General features: G+C 36.5%; 2 protein-coding genes across 13 annotated transcripts in view; both read right to left on the bottom strand.

The window, feature by feature from the left end:
* The window catches only part of wdr27 (WD repeat domain 27), an 82655-nt gene that overhangs the window by 21847 nt on the left and 35501 nt on the right, over positions 1-25307 (bottom strand). For 5 of the 12 annotated variants that reach the window (XM_087279646.1, XM_087279643.1, XM_087279645.2 and 2 more), the window contains exons 23-24: positions 9403-9505; positions 5703-5801 (exon numbers count right to left, since the gene is read on the bottom strand). In XM_087279646.1, the coding sequence (XP_087135772.1) occupies positions 5703-5801; positions 9403-9505 (202 nt within the window). Of the gene's footprint in view, positions 1-235; positions 3370-5532; positions 5802-9402; positions 9506-18461; positions 18901-25307 lie in introns of those variants that run through there. The other 7 variants (XR_015506237.1, XR_015506236.2, XM_087279648.1 and 4 more) reach the window with 4 other exon arrangements.
* LOC147841156 (uncharacterized) lies at positions 19022-25301 on the bottom strand. The gene is made up of 2 exons (XM_087279650.1): positions 22622-25301; positions 19022-19620 (listed from the first exon to the last, which is right to left on the bottom strand). The coding sequence occupies exons 1-2, from the start codon at positions 24488-24490 to the stop codon at positions 19486-19488; spliced, it is 2004 nt and encodes a 667-aa protein (XP_087135776.1). The 5' UTR covers positions 24491-25301; the 3' UTR covers positions 19022-19485.

Below are 25307 nucleotides of genomic sequence, written 5' to 3'. Positions count from 1 at the left end.
CAAAGATAAAATAAATTAGTTATTAAAACTATTATGTTTAAAACTTGTCTCTTTGTTAAACAGAAATTGGGGAAAAAATATACAGGGAGGCTAATAATTCATGAGGGCTAATAATTCTGACTTCAACTTTATCTCCACCATTACTCAAAGAATACGAAAACACTCTCAACATGCACCTTTAGCACAGTTGGCGAAATTATTTATGTAAGGAACGAATAAGAATGAAACAAAGAGGTTTGTTGGAGTGCCTACGACTAATACTGGATACAGGGTTTATTATAGCAGCAGTACAGTATGATGGCAGTAACAGGCCTGTGTCAGCGATGTGTTGAGTTGTGTTGGAGAGCAGGGACTGAGGTGAGGACACACTGGAACGAGTGAAGGGTGTAGAGGCCCGTGCTGTGTTTCACAGTGATCTCCCCACTCAAGCTTTGATTCGTTGCATGAAACCCCCCTGCGGAAGCTTTTTCTGCGGATTCATTTAACTGTGAAAGGAAGATGGGGTTCCTCATAGGTCCCACAGCAAGGCAGCGGGACAAAACACACACTGTAAAACATATTCAGCTGCACTCAACGAGATGTAATAAAAGAATCTCATTCAGTAGTCGAAGAGATTCTTCTTTTCAATGTCTTCAAACCTTGTGTTATTGTAATCTATTTCATGAGGAATATTTGAGACGGAAGGGATCTTTTGACACTTGGTGGTTAGAACTGCTTGGTCAATTAAAAAAAAAAAAAAAAACATAATCTAGTCAAATTAAAAATGGAATCCACACGAGTGGGATTCACAATTTCTCTTTATTAATTTAACACTAGATTGAATTTCAGGCTATTACCAACAGAAAGCTGCTTGTTTGGAAAGTCATTTTGTGGTGTGTGTTACTGACACTGGGATTTTTTAACTGCAAAATTTTGCAATAATTTATAATAAAGGCTATGTTTACATGACAATGGAAATTTACGTACATATTTGTGTTTCTTGTACAGATGATAACTTTATCAGAATGACCCAAGTTAGTGTGGTAGTTTTGCAGTTTTGGTTCAAAAAGGTGTAATTTAAAGAGCCCCTATTATGGGTTTTTGAAAATGGCCTTCCATGCAGTGTGTAACAAAGATCTAAGTGAATAAAAATATATCCAGCTGAGGTTTAAATCTGAAAGTGCACCATGCTAAAACTATTGATTTTTAAATGAAAGAGTTGATTATAATATGAATAAATGATTTATCTTATGTTCAAATCTTTTTTCGCATAAACGTCAATACGAGACTTCGCCAAATATAAAGTGCTGGATCCGGTAAAATGTGCAGAGTGCAGGGGATCATGGGATTGATCATCATGTGAAGATGACGATCACTAAGAGATGGCCTGAATTGGCTGTGGGGAATAAAGAGGTATAAATACCATAGTATAGCCAACCGTGCTTGTTTCTGCCATTTTTCTGATGATTGATACAATAACCTACCCTGAAATGCAGAATTCGCTAGAAGGATCAGCAAAGACTATTAATTTATGGGACTTGGACAGAAATTTTGTCAGTAACTGTTACACAGTTTATACAGTATGGATCAGTTTCTTCTTCCTGCGGATCACAACCTATAAGTGTGATTAAAATGGTTGCCTAGTTTTCTGTAGTTTGCAAAATATGTATTTAATTGTGTGTTGTAACTTGTAATCACTCTGTGTGGCTTGTAATGTATCTCTCAGGTTAAATCTTTATGGGACTGTTCACATGTGTAAACATTGTGTCCAAAACCATGCTAAACACGCAATCCTTCTTCCTTTACCGAATTACAGGTGTTTCTGAGCTCTCAATCTCCTGCTATTTGTCATTGCTATGGCCACCATCACATGTTTCTTCACACGCATGGCGCAGTCAATTTTCAAAATAGTTCAACTTTTGCCCCAGTGTGGATTAATACTGATGTGTGTCATTGTTATTACTTGGGGCTTGGCTTAAGAGTAGAATAATATACTGGTGTATAACTTGCTTTATTGTATTGCTGCATTGGGCTCTCACCCTGTGCTGCTTTATAACCGTGGTGGCCATTTCTTTCCTTCTAATCAGACTAATCAGTGTAAATTACCATCCCACAAAGGAGGGGCTTGGAACAAATGAATCGCTAAACAAATCATATGGGAGTCATTGGGATAAAAATAAATGCATATTATAAGACAATGAAAGTGTTTTCTGACCTTGCATGCTTATCAGCCTGTTGTTGGAGACCCCCAAAACTAAAATTTGACCTTTTATAATGCATAACAGGGTCTCTTTAAAGGACATTTTCAAATGTTTTGAATAACAGACAATGAAAGACATATTCAAAGATTTTCAACAACAGACATTGTACCATATTCATGTAAATGAGTGGCCTAATTGAAAATGGTGTCATACTGAAAGACAGGATATATCCTTGATTAGGAAGCCAATCCCAGAACGCACTACAAAAGGCTAAAAAAATTATTATGAAAATTTTATTTTGTATTTAAACTGAAGACTACCAAAAATGTTGAGTGTTACTGAAATTGATTATTTTGCTAAATAGTCTAATATCAAATATAACTGATATTGATAATTAGTCAAAACTTCTACAACTGTTGTGTAAAGAGCACAATTTATGTGCCGTGTCAAGCTTTTGCTTATTTAAAGTTTCAAAATTAGTGAATTGTGATGGTTAGAATGCAAATAACTGACTGCTGATAGCTGATAGAGGTAATGAACAGTATAGCACTTGGTTTTAGAACAGCTTTTATAGGGCTTGTGTAAACTTCCCAGCTCTACTCGCCATACTCTTTGTGGTATTTGAACTGGCATTTTGGGCATAGAAGGCAGGCGCAAAATCATGAATGCTAAAGGACACAGTCTCTAACTTCAGTCTCTAAAGTGCCTCGTGTGGCATGGGTCCAATAGCTCTTAGTATTAGCTACCTCTTTGCAATTAGCATTAAGTACATTAGTGAGTTGGTTGATACACATCGGTTCCTGTTGAATCACGCGTCTGTGTCCTTAAGATTTCATGTAATGAAGGCTCCCACAACTGTCAGTGAGTTACTATGGTTACTAATGTTTGAGAGTCACACATTTATTTTAAACAGTGAAAAAAAACTGACTGGAACTACTTGTGCATTAAAAAATCAATAAGAGATTTCTACAGACCATGGAATAAGTGTGTTTTCCCTTGTTTGTTGTAATAGTTTCTAATTCTAAAGTATGCTTTCATTTGTGTCCATGGTGACCAATCAGTTCATTATTTAGGTAATTAGTTTTGTTTGTACATTCTTACATGCCTACATATATTGTATTGTATATATACCTGATTTTTATTTTGTTCTTTGGCTGGTATCGTTTATGCATATTGGTCAATTACAGGGCTGATAGTGGAAAAAATTCCTGAGCCTGAACTTTTTTTCCTTGCCCCTGAGGTGAGTAGGGGTGGGGGTACTATGTATGCAACGCACTTTTAACACATAACTTGTGGGCCCCTGGGCCCAAATATATTTACAGGCTATGTGTAACCCTGATCATCATTATTGTCAAGTGGCTCTTTTTAGACACATGCCAGTAATGTCAGTGACACATGCCAGTGTCAGTGATCTTGTGACATGTGCCAGTAGGTGTCAGTATAAGCACGTTATAAGCACATTAATCTTATAAGTCTCTTTGCTTTAATATTTAAAAATCATTAGGCAAATGACACCTGTTATCTTACATGCATATATGTTATGAGTTTTCAACATGCATTTTATTATAACTTTTTAAAGGATATTATTTAAAATACCTTAAAATGAAAATAAGTTAAATAATAAAATAAATGAATGAATTAAAAACATAGAGAAGTCCATATTGTAGGGAACAAAGAAACTGCCAGGATGCAATAATATACAGTACAACAGATAAGTGTAACCCCTCCCATACATAAGCATGCCACAATAAATTTGACTGACATGTACTGTCAAATGACTATATTACGTACGGAAGTATGACTACAAATACATAAAATAAATGCGTTTAAATTAAAACATCGTGGAGTAGCTCAGCAAATAAACTAACTTGCGACGCGATAAATTAGGTTAAATGTCGCTTAATGATTAAATATGGTTTTGCTCGTGTTAATTAATGTCATAAGCTTCGCCGGGTGTCGATGTCACTGCAGTGACATGCAGCGCGACACTCTGAGTGACACAGGTCACTAGACATGCCACTAGCGAGTGACACAAGACAGTGGAAAAACGGACATGCCACTGGAAGTGTCACTACAGTGGCATGTGCCAGTGTCATCTGTACGTCAGATGTCGTGTCACTCCATGTTAAAACTGCTACTGTGAATCCGCGTTCAAGCGCACACAATAAGCTAAAACTCGCCCCAAGCACCGGCAAAAACAAATAACAATGAATGTGTCGAGGAAAGAGTAAGGACATATCTTAATTATTTATGAATAAACTTATTCTGAGTCAGTGTCGCAAAGATCCTGACTGGCAATCTCCTCTTGGACTCGCCTTTAGAAATTCATCTTTACGGATTACATGAAGGAGTTTTTTTGTTTTCGATTTGTTTTATTTCGTTAAGTAATAATTTAAAGCTTTCTATAAATATATTTATTATGTCTGTGAGGCATATACATTTTGCTTCATTTTGTTAAGCGCTCCTGTTCAAAAACCAGACGACAGAAAGCGCATAATTTTGGTTTTCTTTATTTTATAAAAACGCTGTAACGTTTTTTGATGTATTACTCGTACTTTGTGAGCAAAAATGACGGATAACTTTAAATTGCTCCCCCTGAAAAAATGCAAGTGATTGCTCTGGCGCCTCGATGTCCTGCAAGCTTTTTATAAGCAAACTATGCGCCTAATAGCACACATTTTTTAACGTTTAAGCTGCCATTGTTTTATACTTGAACTGTTTTATATCTTTTATTTTAGGCAAGTGGTGATGATCTGAGAAGGCAAACTGATCAAACAGACAATGATGGTCTTCCGCTGGGTGCTGTTCGTTAAAAAAAAACTTATTTTTAACGAATAAAAAATGCTCCAAACGTTTTTCTAAATAAGCCGAATAAAAAACGAAACTAAATATAAACACTTTGCCATTAGGCTACATACAAAACTGAACTCTTTCATAGCTGAAACACTAAGTTGTTTAAGGAGAAGGGGGAAATATATTTTTGTCCCGTCTATTTCTTCACCGTTATTTCGAGAATAAACCCAGCGTAAATATGCAGATGTCATTCCCAAAACATATCAGCGTATATGTGCCGAAAACGAAAGTTTCATACAAATTCTGAATGGATTATAGCCTGGAAAGTGCAAAGCACGCTCCTCTTATTATCACTAAAAAGCGTCACTAATCTTAGTTCATAGAGATCTCACAAAGATCCGTTATAATTTATAAAGCTCTCTAAATTACACAAATAATCAGTAGCAGTGAGTGAATTATGTGAATCTAGAGAAATGACAGATCAATATCCGTGAACCTGATTTTTTTCCCCGCAGCCACAGTACGCCGGAAATCCGGCGTGGTGCCGGAACGCTATCACCCCTGGTTCTTGTTAAATTACTCTCATTTGCTTCAATAAAAGTTTAATGTGCAAATAAATGTTCTCTGCTAATCTCATATTCACCCTTTAACCCAGATGTGACAAGCAATGGGAAATTCGTGAAAACTGTTAATTAAAAATTGTGGTTTTAGAATTGAATACGTTTTTACCTCTGGCTTGGCAGGGTTGAAAGCCACATTCAGGACAGTTTCAGAGTGTCTCTGGAGTTTATGGAGAAAAATGCTGCTGCGTGTGTCATATATATAGGCCTGGAAGAAAGAACAAAGTCTCAAAATAGAACATAAAACAAATTAATTAACCATACTAACTAAACTGCTTGCCTTATCACATATTCACACAATCACAGATACTTTTATACATTTAATTTAGCTGAAGGGTCTGAGAGAAGCAGTAAAATATGGTGATGAGGCCAAATGTTACCTCATGCCATATCCTGTGTTTGTCCAATCAATAATACCTTGTGCAATAAAGAATCTGTGGTTTGAACAGAGTGAAATATCAACTATCCAGATAATAACAAAGACTTACAATTTGAAACACAGAACATGACAAAAAAAAAAAAAACTTACATATTTCTAACTGTTAACTGTTAAAGAGGGACAGATTTAATAAATATAAAATTTACCTAACAGCATTTTGACATATATTTTTGGCAAAAGTGTCTAAAAATGCCAAAAGATCAGCAAATATGCAAAATTCAAACAGTCATTTCGATTTGATCAAAAGTTTGGGGTCAGTATGATTTATTTAAAGGAATTCTTACAAGAATACATTAAACTCACAGTAAATATATAATTTTTTTATTTTTATAAAGATTTTTGTAAATTAAACACATTTACTGTAAACTCTGAATTCATCAAACAATCCTAAAGTTGTATTTACAGTAAAATATTTAGTAGAATAATTGTACTGTATTTATTTTTAAATAAATGTAGTCTGGGTTAGAATAGGACTTCTTTTAATAACAATCTAAACAAAATCTACAACTGCAAACTTTTAAAGAGTAGGGCATTTTTTCTACAATTTAAGCGATTAAGCTTTTACCCAAGCAGACTGTTTGCGTCCCTTCATATGTTATTTATTCAGGCCTGTTAAACACACTAAGGGTGTTCTGTGGAAGTCTGAGTGCCAGAAAGAAGCCAGAGATTACTAACAGCTTTTTGCAACATCTAATTACGTGTATATTTAAGGTATTCAGCAGATGTCCTTATCTACAATAATTTCTAAATCAACTTTAACTTGATTATCTTCACATGTGACACTGAAAGGTCAACAGATACACTGCAGACACTTTAAACAAGACCTACAGTAATGCCAACAATGCATCAAGCAATATTGTTGTTTTTTTGCACAGACTGATCATTTTGCTTTATAAGAATGTATCAAAATAATAATATATTTTTTTCCTGTATATGTTTTTTCCTACTCTCTGGTAGCCATTTTATAAATCTACAAGGTTCACAGATTAACTGAAACATTAAAAAAAGTCACTTATTGAATGGTCTTATCAGCAATTTTCCAGTTTATCATATTTTTCTTACTTACGTAGATTCAAATTTCTTGGTTTGGACAATTATTATTAATATTCTTTTTCCTCCATAGAAGAAAGCCACAATGACATAAAGATGGGGAATTGATGACAGGAGTTTTTGTTTTATGTTTTGGGTAAACTATCCTCTTAAACTGCTTCTGATGAGTAATGTCAACACAGATGGTTAAAAGTTTAGGAAAATAGCACAAGCTACCATACTTTCCATGTCCTCAGTCCTAAATGTGGTCAAAATCAATCATTTGTTGTTTATCATAATTATATTTGTTGCTTATGGCTTAAAAATAATGTGGCTTGGTATTAATGAAATTATGGGGAGATGGGGTTCACTTTTTTTTGATTGTCTAGTGAAATACAGAATGTATCAACAAATTCATCTGGATTATGGATGTCTCACGACAGCCACAAATAACAGCATAGTAGCTCACTACTGTTGTCTCAGCTCGGCTTCCAAGAAACACTGGAAAGCAGGCGGTGCTGTGGAGAGAGATCTTCTCAAAACTATCCTGCTTTACCCAGTGCTGGCGATTAATAATAGCTATCAACGCGCATATATTATTCCACTGACTTGAGCAAAGTCTAAACACACATACACAAACAGAGCAGTGATGGCAGTCCTCCTACACTGAGGGAGCAAATGGCAAAGTGACACATATGGAAAAGTCATTTAATTGATTCGTAAAGACCAAAATAAACAGTTTATTCAAGTTTTTGATTGTGATTATTAGAGAGAAATATATAAATGGTGGCAAACTGATGATTTTACAATAAGCAGACACATCATCTAGGCATTCACTGAATCTAACCATCTGTACAAACACATTCATATAATCAATTGTATTTGAAACTTATCATATTTTATTTCATTAGTGACCTACAAATAGTGCCAAATTCAAAATATTTCTTGGTGAATTCCTAAATCTAGGTCATTTGTGAGCATTTGCGTGATCTAAAACCCAATATCACAAGTCATTTGTCATGGAATTGAGTATTGTAACATCCACTCTTTTTTTCCAAGGTCACAGAGCCCTTTTAACAACAGAACACCGTGGAAGTATGGATATCCCAGTGTTTTTCTCATATGACTGAATTGTTTTGACAATTCTGGCAAAGGACGCAAGACATGGAGGAGCTCTGAAGTAAATGTGATGCAGCTGCTGGATATGATAAGACTCAGAAAAGGAAAAATAAAGAGGTCAATGGAAAAAGAGTAGTAGCAAAATGGAGAAAACCTGTCTGTCTGTCTTTGTCTGTCTATCCATTTATTTGTCAATCAATCAATCAACCAATCAACCAACCAATCAATCAACCAATCAACCAATCAATTAACCAACCAACTAATCAACCAATCAATCAATTTTCTATTCATCCATCTAACCAATCAATAAGTCTATCCACTTATCAATCAATTTTCTTGTCATCTATCCATTCATCATCCACCAACCAGCCAATCAGTGAGTCTATCCATTTATCAATCAATTTTATATCCATCCATCCATCCAACCAACCAACCATAAAGTCTATCTATTTAATAATCAATATTCTATCCATCTATCTATCAACCAACCAACCTACAAGTATATCCATTTATCAGTCCATTTTTATCCATCCATCCATCCATCCATCCATCATCCACCAACCAACCAACCGATAAGTATATTCATTTATCAGTAAATTTTTTTCATTCATCCATCCTTCCACCCATCCCTCCATCCATCCCTCCATCCATGCAACCAACCAACCAACCAACCAACCAACCAACCAACCAACCAACCAACCAACCAATCTATGAATTTTCTTTCTTTCTATCCATCCATCCATCCACCAACCAACCAACCAACCAACCAACCAACCAACCAATCAATCAATCAATCAATCAATCAATCAATCAATCAATCAATTAAATAGTCTATAAATCTATCCGTCAACCCATCCATTTATTAAGAAATTAAAAAGCTTGTGTCCGTATTACTCACTATGAGGTTTAAAAGCTATTTGAAATGCTGTTTAATCTAAAATGTGAAAAATGTGGTATCTGCGGTCCTGAATGTCAAGACACACAAGCTCGTGATATCTGCTTTACGACCACACAGTACATTCTATACTAAGCTTGTGAATATTGTAGGGGGAATGATGAATTACTGGCCTTTTGAATTCTATTACACCTCGTGCTTATCACGACACCATAAAACACTCCACTAAAACACAGGGAGGCTAGTCGCAATAAACACAAGGAGAAGACAAGCTGAAAGAAACCAAGACAAGAACATTGTAACAGGAGGTGTATTAAATCTACTCACAGAATGGTCCTCTGAGCCAGTAGCGATGAAGCGGCCGCAGGGTGAAAAGGCTGCAGTGCAGTGAAGACAGCGGTTAACATGGCTCTCATAGCGGCGAACACACCTGACAGAGATAAAAAAACAAAAAACGAAAACATAAATTAGTTTATATTTATGCCTAGTTAAAATAGTTTACAGTTTGCAGTCACTTGTGAATAACATATGCAACACTATAAGGCCTATTTTTGGCCTTTATGTTTCAATTTAAATATTTATTCATTAGAATACACTTCATTGTCTGTTAAGCATATTAAGAGAGCACATAGATATATTTAGACTCAATACCATATATTATAAATACCTATTGCTATTATTATGGACACATTTGTATTGTGTTTATACCACAATATTCACATTTCACTTGACCAGTCAGAAAGGGGTACCTGGAAACAAAACATTTAGGAAAGCTAAGCCTTTGGCATGAAAATCAAAAGGGTCATCAGTCCTCCAGTAGATCTGTTTACAATCAGTTTTTCATTTCCAGGGCTACTTTTGGCTCTCTCTGTAGACATCACCTCTTTCAGTATGTAAATATTCATTTAACAGACACTAATCATCTTCTGGAGCACTGTGATGACTAAAAGGACATCAAGTATGTCCAAAAGCACAAAGTAATATTCAGCGGAGTAGGGTAACACATCTGGAGCTTGAATTTTTCTACATGAAGGTGTGATCTAACAGTCAGGATTCACGTTTCATCAGGCTCCAATGTGTTCCAGAGGGACTATGCTAAATAATGTGGGAAGAAACTTCAGAATACACATGAGACGATGCTTCACTTCATTACTCCGGTGCAGGGGATTGTGCTGGCAATTGCTAGACCACATTTCCCTGTGTTCAATGGAGAATGTGAATTAAATAAGTAAAAGTAAAACAAACTCTGAATTCAATCTCAGCAAAAACCTTTTTTGTATACTTCTCCAGAGAGTAATTAGTATTTTAAGCCATGAGTTAATCAGCTAAGTTTGTGAATCACAACATTGCAACCTTTAATTTGAAGTAAAGTATGTGAAAATCAGACAAAAGAACAAGGGGACAGTATAAGACTGTGCTCTTCTTTTGTTTTGAGACTGATAATAAAAGCAAAATGCTATTTACAATTGTGAAATCTTTGTGAAAAATTTTCATGAAAAAAAAAAATCCTGAAGATATGATATTTTGCTTCCTAGCTTAAAGTTAAATCACAGGGCTCGAAATTGTGACCATTTTGGTCCTATATGCGGCCAAAAATGAATCCAAAATTAACCGTGCTGATAGGGAGTATATTCCATAGTCCTTGACTTTACTAAGTTTTAACCGAAACTGCAGCTCATGACAAAACGGTATAGTCTGGGTGGTCATCGCAAGAATCCTGCTCTGCCCTGCCCTGCTCAACGAGACTGCATGTAGAATGTGCAGTTTCCCTGACTGTGCACGTGTACAAATTGACATGCATATAAAAAGAATAGTGCAAAAAGTATATTTCCTACTGCAATGCTTCATTTTTATTTGATGGAAATCATAGATTTATGCTTCATAATGTAACAGAAGGACTTTTTATAGGACATCTCATTCAAGCACATTCAAGGCATGAGAAATGTAATTCATTGTTACTAATATTGTTATCATCGACGTCATTGATACTTTATAGTTATTGGACATTCATTTTGGAATTTTTGTGCAAATATTATTAAAGTTGTCACATCATTAGATAAATAGATGTTTCTGTTTTTTGTTAGTCCTGATTGATGTTATTTTCAAATACAATAAATTCGTTATTACTGTATACAATTTGCAGTGGCGCTTACTCATTTTCGTCCATGCTCCTAAATTTTTTCTGGTGCTCCTAAATTTACTAAGTTGGGAGCATCGGTGCTACCAAATAAAAAGGTTAATTTCGAGCTCTGTATCAGTTATTGTTAAAAATCTGATTCCTATTGAGAAAATACTTCCAAAACCTGATTGTTGCACACCCGTTAGGATTTTTATCAGATCTTATGAGCTCATGGCTCTCTCCCGGGACAGCATGCCAAAGTAGCTCATAATTAATCATCAGCCAAGTGTGAACTCTTGAATGAAGATATGCGAAAGAAAGCTGAAAAACTTTAACCGGTAACTTCCATAGTATGAAAAACAACTGCTATGAAAGCTAGTGGTTACAGGATTACACGTTCCTCAGAATATCTTTTGTGTTCAACAGAAAAAAAAGCCAAATAGGTTTGTGACAAGTGAAGGATGAGTAAATAAAGACAGAATCTTCAGTTTTAAATGAACTATCCCTTTACCAAAACAATAAAAATAAAGCTTATTATGGAATTTACATTTTATTTTACTATAAAAAAAGAACATTTAATTCATATTTAATTGGCTACTCTTTGTTGTTTAGTCTGTTGGAGGTCCATCCTAGTAAAGTGTTAGCAGACACGTACTGAATATTTTTAGTGGCTGATCACATAGGACCCATAGTTTAGTGGGTCATTGTGTGTTTTCTTTGGATTAGATATAACCGCACGGAATTTCAGCAAACACATGAACATTCATTGGTCTGCACTGAGAGCATCAATGTTTTGAAAAGTATTTTTTTTTTAATCCACAGAGGGGAAATTACCCTTAGTGCTTAACCCTAAGCTTTTCATAAACATAAACCTATGATTCTTGCCTAATGAGATCATTATGTCATTAAGAAAGTCACAAAAGGGGCATATAAACGATTTAATGCTAGCCATAGCATCGGCATTTATGGAGCAGCACAACCATGTAATAAATTAACTCTTTTAATGAGACTGCACAGACTGCCAACGCATGCTGTTTCAGTTTTTACAATAAAAACAAAACTACAAAATAAAAAAGACATAACCAGACAATTCAAGAGATGATAATACAAAAGGTCAAAATAAATTAGACTGCAAAAGGAAAAGAAAAACATCATGGAAGTGCCCGCTTGAGGTCGATGCTCATCACAACGTGAGGCGAGTCTGGTTGTTGTGATTGCTTTGCGTGCCTATGAATTAAGAGTGCTTTTTTTAAGGTCTGGGTCTTAATTTGCAGTCTGTGCAAGCAGGGTTAATCTGGTTCTCGTTACAAGAAAAGATTAAGCTTTAAGAGAAAGCATAAACAAATTTATTGTTTAAAGCCAACATATTTTCTTCGCATTTACTCAACCACCAGAGCGGAAACAAACAAAATGCCAACTAGAGACTTTGTAAACCTGCAGACACTTCTAAAACCAGAATGAAAATAAACTTGTTTTATACAATAGCAAAATTAGGGACAGTTGGACTAATGGTTAGAGAGTTGGACTTCCCAGCAGGCATACAATGTCATAGACGTTAATATTAGGTTAGATTTAGGTTGTGATGTTGGGTGACCAAAATTCAATGTCTAGCCAGCGTCTAAGGGCAACGTTATTTTGATGTCCAATAACGATGTCAAATGATGGTGATATTTGATTGATTTTAGGTTGTGTTGAAAAGTGACCAAAATCCAACGTCGAACCAACACCTTGAGCCACTGTCATATTGACATCAAATACTGACATTTATTCATCAGGTATGGCAACCAAAATCCAACGCCTGATAGACGTTATAGTGGCAACGTCCACACAACGTCAAGCTGTGACATCATTAGACGTTGATATTTGGTTGTTTGTAGGTTGCGCTGGAAAGTGACCAAAATCCAACATCTGTATGATGGGTTCTGACATCAACCCGATATTCATTTCCACCCAAAATGCAACATCCCATGACGTTGGGGTAAAACGTCAATCTGACCCTCGTCAAGTCCTGTGTCTGCTGGGTTGTTATATAAAGTGTGGAGTTGAGCAAGGCACATAACTCCTAATAGCTACCTACTGCTCCGGGTGTGTATGCGTGTTTGTGTGTGCTCTAACTTCTCACTCATATGTGTGCACTAAGATGGGTCAAAAAAAAACACCCAGTTTCGAGTATGGGTAAGCATAAATGACAATACTCCCTTCACAAATCCATGTACTGTAAATAACCCATATTCTGTGTTAGTCAAACAGGGCAGTAGTGTTATTATTAACATGGGCAGTTCGTTTGATTATTTATTTGATCATGTTTATATGAAAAAAAAATTCAATTATTTTCATGATTTATTATACTCTGTACAGCATTTCGTGAGCAATAATTCAGTAAACAATTGTGCACAGATAAATCACTTATAATAAATATGCCAATATTCCATAAAAATAGTTTTGCTTTATATAGATACAGTATAGTAAGTTAAAACAGTACAGATTAAAATATAGTTAAATCTTCAGTCTAGAATGAAGGTTAATATTATTAAACTGGAAACAGAAAGCTGCTTCTACATACAGTTAAAGTCGAAATTATTAGCCCTCCTGAATTAATCGCCCCGTTTATTTTGTTCCCTAATTTTTTGTTTAATGGAGAGAAGATTTTTTCAACACATTTCTAAACGTAATAGTTTTAATAACTCGTTTCTAATAACTGTTTTATTTTATCTTTGTCATGATGACAGTAAATAATATTTTACTTGATATTTTTCAAGACACTTCTACACAGCTTAAAGTGACATTTAAAGGCTTAACTAGGTTAATTAGGTTAAGTAGACTCTATAGTAAGAGTAATTAGGTAAGTGTATAATAATGGTTTGTTCTGTAGATAAGTCTGAAAAACAAATTCCTTAAAGGGGCTAATAATAAATGATTCAGAAAAAAATTAAAACTGCTTTTATTCTAGCCGAAAGAAAATAAATAAGACTTTCTCCAGAAGAAAAAATATTATCAGACATACTGTGAAAATTTCCTTGCTGTATTAAACATAATTTAGGAAATATTTAAAAAAGAAAAAAAAAATCAAAAGGGGGTTCATAATTCTGACTTCAACTGTATGTACATCTAATAAGGGATTTAAAAAAAACATTTAGAACGGGAGAAAATCAGACTTTACCTAAAAGCGAAATAAGATCAATTCTAAAATCTAGCAGTCTTTCATAGATTATTTTAAAGGCATAAACTCTACACAAAATAGGTCAATTGAAGAGTTTTAGGCTAATTTAAATTGAAACTGAAGGTCAGTATTTATATTTCATTTCATTTTATTTTCTTGTCGGCTTAGTCCCTTCATTAATCCAGGGTCGCCACAACCGGAGCACCCAGAGCGCAAATGCTGGGAGAACATGCAAACTCCACACAGAAATGGCAACTGAGCCGAGGATCGAACCAGTGACCTTCTTGCTGTGAGGTAACAGCACTACCTACTGCGCCACTGCTTTACCCCCAGAATTTATATATTTATGTATATTATATATTTGTATTATGTATATATATATATATATATATATATATATATATATATATATTATTATTTTTTTTTTTATGTGTGTGTGTGTTTTAATATTAAAAAATAATATAGAAGTAAAAAAAAATAGATATAGTACACTCTATAGTATTTTTTTTTCCTTCTACAGAAGTTGATAGGTGACAGCAACCAACATTCTTCAAAATATCTTATTTGGTGTTCAACAGAAGAGAGAAACTGTTAATGAAGTGGTAATTTTATTTTTTGGTTTGGGTTAACTATCCCTTTCATGGTGACCTCAAAAATTCTTATAGAGCACAATCACTTTACATTTTCACTATGTACCACCATTAATTAAATAATCAGTCACCAATCAAGTTCCTAAAATGACAGCAGTTATGGAATAAATAAATTATGAATTTACAAACACTGGAAAATGCTTTTTTACAGTGTTTGTTCAGTAATCACGCTCCCACCAGCGGTGCCCTGACCTCCTGTGCAGCTTTAGACATAGAAGTGCTTCAGAAAAGAGAACGTTTTAAAAAGTCTTCAGCAAGCACTTCAGGCTCTGTTCCTAGTATTTCTCCTACATAATTCAAAGTCCACAGGGCTGCTGCTCTCCTCTTAGTCTGAAGTTCAAAATGTTTTCTTAACTGCGATATGCAAAACATACAGAGCCAGAACAGACAGAGAAAGAGCGACAGAAGATGAGAAGATGTTCCATAAGTCTCAGTCCTCCAGAGCTTCCTGGCTTTTGGCTGAAGGTTTTGTCTTGGCCTGCAGAATGATGTCACTTGTGCTTTAAATGAAGTCTAGGGGGAGATAAAGCCTTTTCACGTGCTTGAAGCCAGAGCGCTGTCAAAGAGCCAGCCGTTTGGAAAAATGGAAAAATACACTTAAAATGGCCTGCACTGAAAGACTCCATTGCCAGACCTCAGTTTGTCAATGACTGCAGGCAAATGATGTCACTAATTCTCACATATGCTCCCATCCATGTTTCCCGTGTTTGACCTGCATTTATCTTTAGTTTTCGGTCTTAAGTGTTTTTCACGATTTCCTTTTTGACGATTTTCCTTTCTCCTTTCCACTGGAAATAATCCTTCAGAGAAGTGAAAATATGCTGTTCTGAAAGGTTATTTCAGCCAATGAGTTAATGATGCCATTTTTCTGCAGCTCAAGACAGAAAACAAATGTGATCGGCTGCAAAGATGGCACAAACAACTCGTACTTCATGGGGGTCGTGCGGTGGTAGGGAAACTGCAACTGAGATTAAGGAGAACGCTAACGGATAGCTTTGCTTAGGTGTTATAGAACAAGATTACCTCTGGGAGGAAACTGGCAGTTGTGAAACTTACGGCATGCTTACATAATATATGAAGTTGTTCTATGGTTCTGACCAATAGTTGACCTGGAACCAATAGTTGACCAGGAACACTTTCTGGAGATTTCTGGACGTATAGGCAAAACGATCTCCAAGAATAATAGGAGAAAGGATGTACAAGCAATTTACACCATTTCACAAAGTAAGGACAATATGTCTCTCATCTATTCCTTCAGCTGTCCTTATAAGGGTAATAAAACTGAATGGAGAGTTTCAGGTGCAGAATATCCATATAGACATGAAATATCACTAAGTTCTGAGAAGAGTATGTTCACAGTCTGGAACTTTCCGGTATCTGTAGTTGCTGTCTCTGTTCTTGTTTTGTTTCTCCCTGCATAGGAGGACAGACGGGTCTAAAATCTGTTTTCCACCCTGATGCATTTACAGACTGCTCTTAAAAGAACAGTTCACTCAAAAATGAAAATCTATCATTGTCACTTACTCTCAGGTCTTTTTTTTTTCCAATCGGGTGTAATGACGTCTGTGGAAAACCAAGGATACACATTTTTAAAGGGTTATCCTGGGTACTCTATTTCTGTAAATATATTGTGTAAAACTTAACCAGCATAAATTAAAACTTTTTTTAGCCAGGTAATGATTATCTTCTTCAGCAGAATTGGGTCATTTAGACAAAGACATTGTACCTGTTAATTTTATTCGAGAAGAAAAAGTTTTTTGTAAGCTATATTGAAAATCCTGCTTCTTTAAAAAAATATTTGTTTACAGTAGCATAAGAGTGTTTCATAATAATTATTTTAGACCTTTAGACCAGTGCCACATTTATTCCCATCCATAAATGCATAAAGTTTTAGCCAAGATCTTGTATTGATGATAGGAAAGTCGGATCACTGAGCAAAATCTTTTCCAGCACATTCCAAAGATTCTCAATAAGGTTAAGATCTGGACCCTGTGGTGGCCAATCTATGTATAAATAATATCTCTGATGCTCCCTGAACAACTCTTTCACAATTTGACCTCAATGAATAATGGCATTGTAATCTTGCAAAATCCAAGTGTCATCAGGGAAGAAAAAACCTGGTCTTTCAGTTTATTCAGGTAGTCAACTGACCTCTTTCTTTGGGCGCATAACATTGCTAAACCTACCTATTCTACCAAGAATCATGTGCAGAACGTATGGTAGGCATGATGGATGCAAACAGTAGAAATCAGAAGTTATTAAACCTCTTTGATTTTTTCCCCTTTTTAAATATTTCCCAAATGATGTTTAACTTAGCAAGAAAATTTTCACAATATGTCTGATTTTTTTTTTTTCTGGAGAAAGTCTTATTTGTTTTATACCCACTAGAATAAAAGTAGTTTTTATTAAAAAACATTTTAAAGTCAAAATTATTAGCCCCCTTAAGCTACTGTATATATACATTTTTGATAGTCTACAGAAAAAAACATTGTTATACAATAACTTGCCTAATTACCCTATCCTGCCTAGTTAACCTAATTAACCTGGTTAAGCATTTAAATGTCACTTTAAGCTGTATAGAATTGTCTTGAAAAATATCTAATTAATATACATTTAAATTTAAGTTAATATAAAATATTAAATATAAAAATAATAATTTACTGTCATCATGACAAAGACCTAATAAATCAGTTATTAGAAATGAGTTATTAAAACTACTATGTTTAAAAATATGTTGAAAAAATCTCTCCCTTAAACAGAAATTGGTGGAAAAAAAATAAACAGGGGGCTAATAATTCAGGGGGTTTTAATTCTGACCTCAACTTTATCCACTTTTCTTCTTACCCTGATGAGCCCATCACTTTGAAACAGGACAAGTCTTGACTCATTAGACCAAAAGACCTACAGTATTTTCAATGCTCCAGAGTCCAATCTTTATGCTCCCTAGCAAATTGAAGCTTTTTTCTGATTAGCCTCACTGATAAATAATTTTCTTAAGGCTATAAAGCAGTTTACTTCACTTCCCATTGTGCGTGTGGAAATGCTCTTGCTTACATATCCACGAGTTCTACTGTTGTTGTTTTACTATTTGATTCAACCAGATGTTTAAGTGATTACCAATCTCGTTCATTCAAGATTTATTTCCGGCTACATTTCCTCCTCAAAGATGATGGTCCCCCCACTATACTTCCAGTTTTTAAAAATGCATTGGACAGTTCTTAACACCATTTTAGTTGTTTCCGCATCTCCTTACATGTTTTCTTAGCTTGATATATGCCAATAATTTGACACTTCTGAAAGCAGATTAACATCTTTCCAATGACCATAGAATGTTTCTTCTGACATGCTTGTTTAGAAAATGAGAAACTATTCTCTGCATCAACTGGAGTAAAATACTTTTTTACCAGCTGAAACCCCAATTTTACCAGCAATTGGGGTTAAATACCTTTTTTTTTTTACCAGCATTTTACCTACTCGCTTATTTAAATCCAGGAGGCTTCTATCTACAGAGTTGTAATATAGGAAATAGACATTTGAAGTCAAAATTATTACCCCCCCGTTTATTTTTCTACAATTTCTGTTTAGAAAGAGATTTTATTTCAACACATTTCTAAACATAATAGATTTAATAACTTCATTTCAATAACTGATTTATTAACATTTATTAACATTTTTTAACATTTTTTTTTATAAACCTCAAAATGGTGTTAAAAAAAATTGATGACTGCTTTAATTCTAGCCAAAATCAAACAAATAACACTTCTTCTTTCTTTGCAGACAAAAAAGAAATATTATCAGACATAAAGTGAAAGTTTCCTTGCTCTGTTAAACATCACTTAGGAAATATTTAAAAAAGAACAAAAAATTCAAAGGGGGGTAAATAATTCTGACTTTAACTATATGTTACGCCCCGTGTGGCTCGGAGGATGAAAAAGGGCTTAACATAATTATGACAACCCAATATTTTAAGAATTCCTCTGAGATGTTAACTGCTATGAATCAACACAGACAACGACGTTGCAAAAAAAACTGGTTCGCTTTATTACAATAAAGATAAAGAAGTGAATATTTAAATCACCCAAAGTATATTTACAAATATGTACAATAAAACAAAATGCAAATGCAAAAAGTAAACAAAAATACCTGATGGAGGGAAGGAGAATAAGCGGTGCCAAATCAAAGAAAATAACAAATTAAACACCCGCTAACTAATCCCTCCCCCAACTCTAAATAACTAAAGAGAAATATGTAAATAAGAAAAAAAACATCTTCAGCGTCACACGCCCCTTACTCAACTGCACTGACTGTAACAAACATACATATGGTAGCACCCGCCTCTTACCTAGTGGAATAACAAAAAAATCTACTACGTGTGTGTAAAATGTAAGTCACGTGACATACTTCCCTTCACTTCCCTCTTGGTATTTTTAAATCACAAAAACTCTTTAAAGCGAACCCGAGCACAAGATAGGTACCAAAAGTTACAAAAACACAGCAGCAACAAGCAACATGGATCCCCCTCTCATCTGGGCTGAGTCATCACTGGAGCGTTTAAATAACACCCATCCTCTTCTGATTGGTCCACTCGGGAGAACTCTGCCAACCAATCGGAACACCTAGATTTTAGAAGTATAGGAGACAGCAAATAGAAACAGAGAGGGGAGGAGGGAACAACAGAGCAACACCCCCAGGCATGTAACACCCCACCACTTAAAATCAAACATTATACTCTCAATAATAATGTTTGTACAAGCAAAAGAATGAGTTAGTTACACTCTTGAAAGTGCATCGGCGACCACATTGTCCACTCCTTTCTTGTGCCGAATCTCAATATTGTAGTTTTGAACTACTAAAGCCCACCGCATCAGCCTTTGATTCTGGTTATACATTCGACACAAGAAGGTGAGAGGATTGTGGTCTGTGTATACGATGACTGGATAGGTGGCACACCCAACATACACCTCAAAATGTTGCAACGCCAACAACAACGCCAAAGCCTCCTTCTCAATGGTTGAATAGTTACACTGGTGCTTATTAAATTTCCTAGAGAAAAAACAAATTGGATGGTCAATCCCTTCTCCATCTTCCTGCAACAACACAGCTCCTGCCCCGACTGCGCTGGCATCCACCTCCAACTTGAAAGGAAGAGTAAAGTTAGGAGCGGCCAACACTGGTGAACTACACAGTAGCTGTTTGATCGTTTCAAAAGCAGCCTGACTTTCTGCGGTCCAAACAAAACTTTTTGACGGGCTAAGGAGATCAGTCAGTGGTTTAGCCACAGATGAAAAGTTCCTACAGAAACTTCTGTAATACCCTGACATACCCAAGAACCTCCTTAACTCGCGTCGAGTACTAGGTGCTGGAAATTCTTGAATGGCAGCCACTTTTGCCTCTACAGGGCGAACCTCACCTTTTCCTACCTTTTTACCCAAGTAGTTTACTGTAGCTTTACCAAATTCACACTTTGACAAGTTTAAAGTCAAGGATGCATTAGAGAGTCGCTGAAAAACTTTAGTCAACACAGACAAGTGCTCTGGCCAAGTTGATGTATAAATAACTAAATCATCCAGATATGCCTCGCAGTTAGATACATCAGCTAGCACCATGTTAACTAACCTTTGAAATGTTGCTGGGGCATTTCGCAGGCCAAAAGCCATAACATTATACTGCAGAAAGGCATCAGGTGTCACAAAAGCTGAAATGTCTGAAGCTCTTGATGTCAACGGCACTTGATAATAGCCTTTAAGCATATCTAGCTTGGTAACAAAAACAGCAGACCCCACATTATCAATGCAGTCATCCATCCTTGGGAGTGGAAAACAATCAGGTACAGTTACAGAATTAACTTTACGATAATCTGTACAAAATCTAAAAGTTCCATCAGCTTTTGGTACAAGAACACAAGGAGAACTCCAAGGACTAGCACTGGGTTTTGCAAAACCCTCACTCAACAAATAGTCCACTTCCTGTCTCATGGCAGTTCTCTTAACATTATTCAAACGATAAGGATGTTGTTTTATAGGGGTGGCATTACCAACATCGATATCGTGATAAACTACACTAGTTTGTTTTGGTATGTCACCAAAGATCTGAGGAAAATTCTGAATGAGTCTGACTAATTCTGTTATCTGATCTTTTTCCAGATGACTCAGAAACTTAGGAAGGTCAGTTAGAACGAGCAAAAGGCATTGGATCAACTTGCACTTTAACTTCATCCATCTCAAGCTCATCATCCTGAGAAAAAGGCAACACAGTCTCGCAGTTCACTGCAATGGCAGACACTGCAGGCTCTGTGTTCACTTTTGAACAGGGAGATGGCGCTTCCTTCCTAGAATGATAGGCTTTAAGCATGTTAATGTGGCAAATGCGTTTTTGTCTTTTCCGATCTGGTGTCTTAATGATGTAATCAGTCTCACCTCTCTTACCCAGCACTTCATACGGACCAGCAAAACGTGCAGACAATGCAGACCCTGGAATTGGTAACAAGACAAGAACATTATCCCCTACAGAAAAGGATCGTGAGACAGATGCCTTATCAAAGTGATGCTTCATTCGTACTTGAGCTTTTGAAAGAGCATCTTTAGCTTGAGCACAAGCTTCCTGCACACGCTCACGAAAACGGGCCACATAATCAAGAACATTCTCCTTTGAACTCAGGTGATTGTTCAGCCCAAGCATTTGTTCTTTTAGAACCTTCAATGGGCCTCGAACACTATGACCAAAGACCAATTCAGCGGGACTAAATCGTAGAGACTCTTGTGGAATCTCCCGAATAGCAAACAAAACAAAGGGTACTCCCTCGTCCCACTCATTTCCTGTATCCCAACAGTATTTCTTCAGCATACATTTAAGTGTCTGATGAAATCTTTCTAGCACACCTTGACTCTCAGGATGGTACGGGCTAGAAACACGATGTTGAATACCTAAGGAACTAAACGTTTGCGTAAACAACTTAGACATAAAGTTAGTTCCTTGGTCAGTTTGTATAATTTTAGGCAAACCAAAGGTGGAAAAAAACTTGACCAAAGCCTTAACCACTGCCTTAGATGTTATTTTCCTCAGCGGTATTGCTTCAGGGTAGCGAGTAGCTACACACATTACCGTGAGCAAAAACTCATTGCCAGATTTTGTTTTTGGAAGTGGCCCAACACAGTCCACAATGACGTGTTCAAAAGGTTCACCAATAGCAGGAATGGGAACTAATGGCGCAGGAGGGATTACCTGATTAGGTTTCCCCATGACTTGACAGACAGAACATGTACGGCAATAAGCAGCTACCTCTCGTTTTAGACCAGGCCAGAAGAAATTATGTAGAACACGGTTATAGGTTTTTGTAACACCTAAGTGTCCAGACATGGCATGATCATGGGCCAGGGAAAGAATAGATGCACGATACTCAACAGGAACTACTATTTGACAAACAGCAGCACATTCTTCACTATCTGAACCCCTTGGCTTCCACTTACGCATCAATAAACTATCCTCCAGAAAATACAGTGTACTTCCTTTCCTATTATTCACTGCCTCAAAACACTTTTCTAAAGTGGCATCACGCTGCTGGGCTTCAATTAGCTTATCACGGGTAATGGGTAATGTTGGTAGAGGTAAATTACTAACCTTTCCAGTTCCTGTTTCCTCACTACGGTGGTTTGCTGCATTGATAATGTTGTCATCTGTGCACATAAATGTATCATCAAGTGTAAAGTCTGTCCCCATCTTCCTCGTTTGAGCACGAGTTAAAACACACGCCGGAAATGCTTCAGGATACTCCTGAGTGAACTGTTCTGAAACAGAAGTTATAACAGGCCTGTCCAATACTTCCAACACCGGTATCACGTTACCACCAGCCAGATCGTTACCTAAAATCACATCAACACCAGGCACAGGCAAAGCAGGTCGCACACCTACATCAACAAATCCAGTGATCAAATCAGTTTGTAAATACACTCGATGTAATGGCACCTTCACAACTTCCATACTGATACCTTGCACTAAAATACTGGAACCAGTGTAGGAGTCATCAGAGAATGATAATACATCCCCACGTATAAATGAGCGGGCTGCTCCCGTGTCCCTCAACACGTGGACTCCAACTCGATCACCTGGTTGGTCACTGAAAGATACAAACCCATCAGATAAGAATGGCTCATAAGCAGAGTCAACAGCAATTGGCATTGTTTTAATCAACCCAATAGGCTGTGGACTGTTAGAATTTAGTTGTTTCTTTTTCAACAGGCCACAATCGGCAATTAAATGACCAATTTTTCGGCAATAAAAGCATTCGCGCTTTTCTCTGGGCTGCTCTACTTTTGGTTTTAACTGAGGTGCAGGCCGTAAAGAAACAGCAGAACTACTTTTATCCCCATGAGCAGAACTGAACACCCCTTTGTGTGTCAGAGCAAACTCATCTGCTAACACAGCAGCAGAGGCCAAAGTTGTAACTTTCTGCTCATTCAAATACAACACAGTTCGCTCTGGCACACATTTCTTAAAATCTTCAAGGAGCATTAACTCACGCAACGTAGAAAAATCCTCTGCCTGACTTGAAGCACACCACTTATCAAATAACACTCCCTTTTCCCGTGCAAATTCCACATAAGTCTGATTACTGCTCTTCCTGTGGTTTCTAAATTTCTGCCGGTAAGCTTCAGGCACTAACTCATATGCACGCAAAATAGATGCCTTCACGGTCTCATATTTCAAACTGTCTTCCAAAGACAGTGTGGAAAACACTTCCATAGCTTTCCCAACTAATCTGCATTGCAACAGCAATGTCCACACTTCTTTTGGCCAGCTCAACGAAGCAGCAATTCTCTCAAACACACAAAAATAACTGTCCACTTCCATTTCTCTAAATAATGGCACTAATGAAATGTTTTTACTTACATCAAACGTAGAGTTAGTCGAAACACATGGTGCTGTTGGTTTACCAGTCGAGTCAGAAGCAGGCAGGCCAGTAGAGACAGATGAAAGCTTCCTTTCCTCTAACTCTAATCGTTTCATCTGTACCTCTTTCTCAGACTGAATTTCGAGCCGTCGGATTTCGAGCCGCAGATCAAATTCAGCACGTCGGACTTGAGCTCTTTCCTCCGCTTCAATGCGAAGCCGAGCAAGACGAAGCTTCAACTGCGCATCCACTTTAGCACCCGGTGACACCGGAGAAAATGCTTCAAAGGGGGGAAGACCTGTTTTAGCTTTTGCCTCCACATCCACGTCAACATGCCCATCCACCACACTGGTTGAATCAGCGCCTTCGTCTAAATTATGTTCACTAATTTGATCTGCTTCTCTAACCGCTTCAGGCACACTGAAAATATTTTGTTCTGCCAATCCATTCAAAACAGCAGCTTTAATCTCACGTTTTAACAATTGCCGATTAACAGAGACTTGGAAGTGATCAGCTAATAGTAACAAATCGTCTTTACGAAATTTATCGATGAGATCCAATGATGGATTCTCAATAAACTGAAGCACCAATGAAGACATCGTGAGCTTAACGTTAACAACCAACTACACAGGAATATCAAACTTGTAACACTCACCTATCATCAATATTTCTACAAAGTTTGTGTTGGGTCACAGCAGCTACTCCCAGGGAACAATACAGGCTATCAAAAGTATCCGGGCTTCCTCTACACAAAAGGAAGGCTCCCGGACGAGCCCCCAAATTATGTTACGCCCCGTGTGGCTCGGAGGATGAAAAAGGGCTTAACATAATTATGACAACCCAATATTTTAAGAATTCCTCTGAGATGTTAACTGCTATGAATCAACACAGACAACGACGTTGCAAAAAAAACTGGTTCGCTTTATTACAATAAAGATAAAGAAGTGAATATTTAAATCACCCAAAGTATATTTACAAATATGTACAATAAAACAAAATGCAAATGCAAAAAGTAAACAAAAATACCTGATGGAGGGAAGGAAAATAAGCGGTGCCAAATCAAAGAAAATAACAAATTAAACACCCGCTAACTAATCCCTCCCCCAACTCTAAATAACTAAAGAGAAATATGTAAATAAGAAAAAAAACATCTTCAGCGTCACACGCCCCTTACTCAACTGCACTGACTGTAACAAACATACATATGGTAGCACCCGCCTCTTACCTAGTGGAATAACAAAAAAATCTACTACGTGTGTGTAAAATGTAAGTCACGTGACATACTTCCCTTCACTTCCCTCTTGGTATTTTTAAATCACAAAAACTCTTTAAAGCGAACCCGAGCACAAGATAGGTACCAAAAGTTACAAAAACACAGCAGCAACAAGCAACATGGATCCCCCTCTCATCTGGGCT

The sequence above is a fragment of the Danio rerio genome, chromosome 13 (assembly GCF_052040795.2).
Source record: "Danio rerio strain M-AB ecotype USA chromosome 13, GRCz13ab, whole genome shotgun sequence".
Taxonomy (NCBI): domain Eukaryota; kingdom Metazoa; phylum Chordata; class Actinopteri; order Cypriniformes; family Danionidae; genus Danio; species Danio rerio.
The sequence above is the reverse complement of the archived record's forward strand: the minus strand, read 5'-3'. Positions and strand labels throughout refer to the sequence as shown.

Coding starts and splice junctions, on each gene's coding strand:
- LOC147841156 (XM_087279650.1), bottom strand. CDS start 24,490: ATGTCTTCATTGGTGCTTCAGTTTATTGAGAATCCATCATTGGATCTC. Junction 19,621..22,621: donor AGGAAACAGGAACTGGAAAG/GTTAGTAATTTA, acceptor TCTAAAATCTAG/GTGTTCCGATTGGTTGGCAG.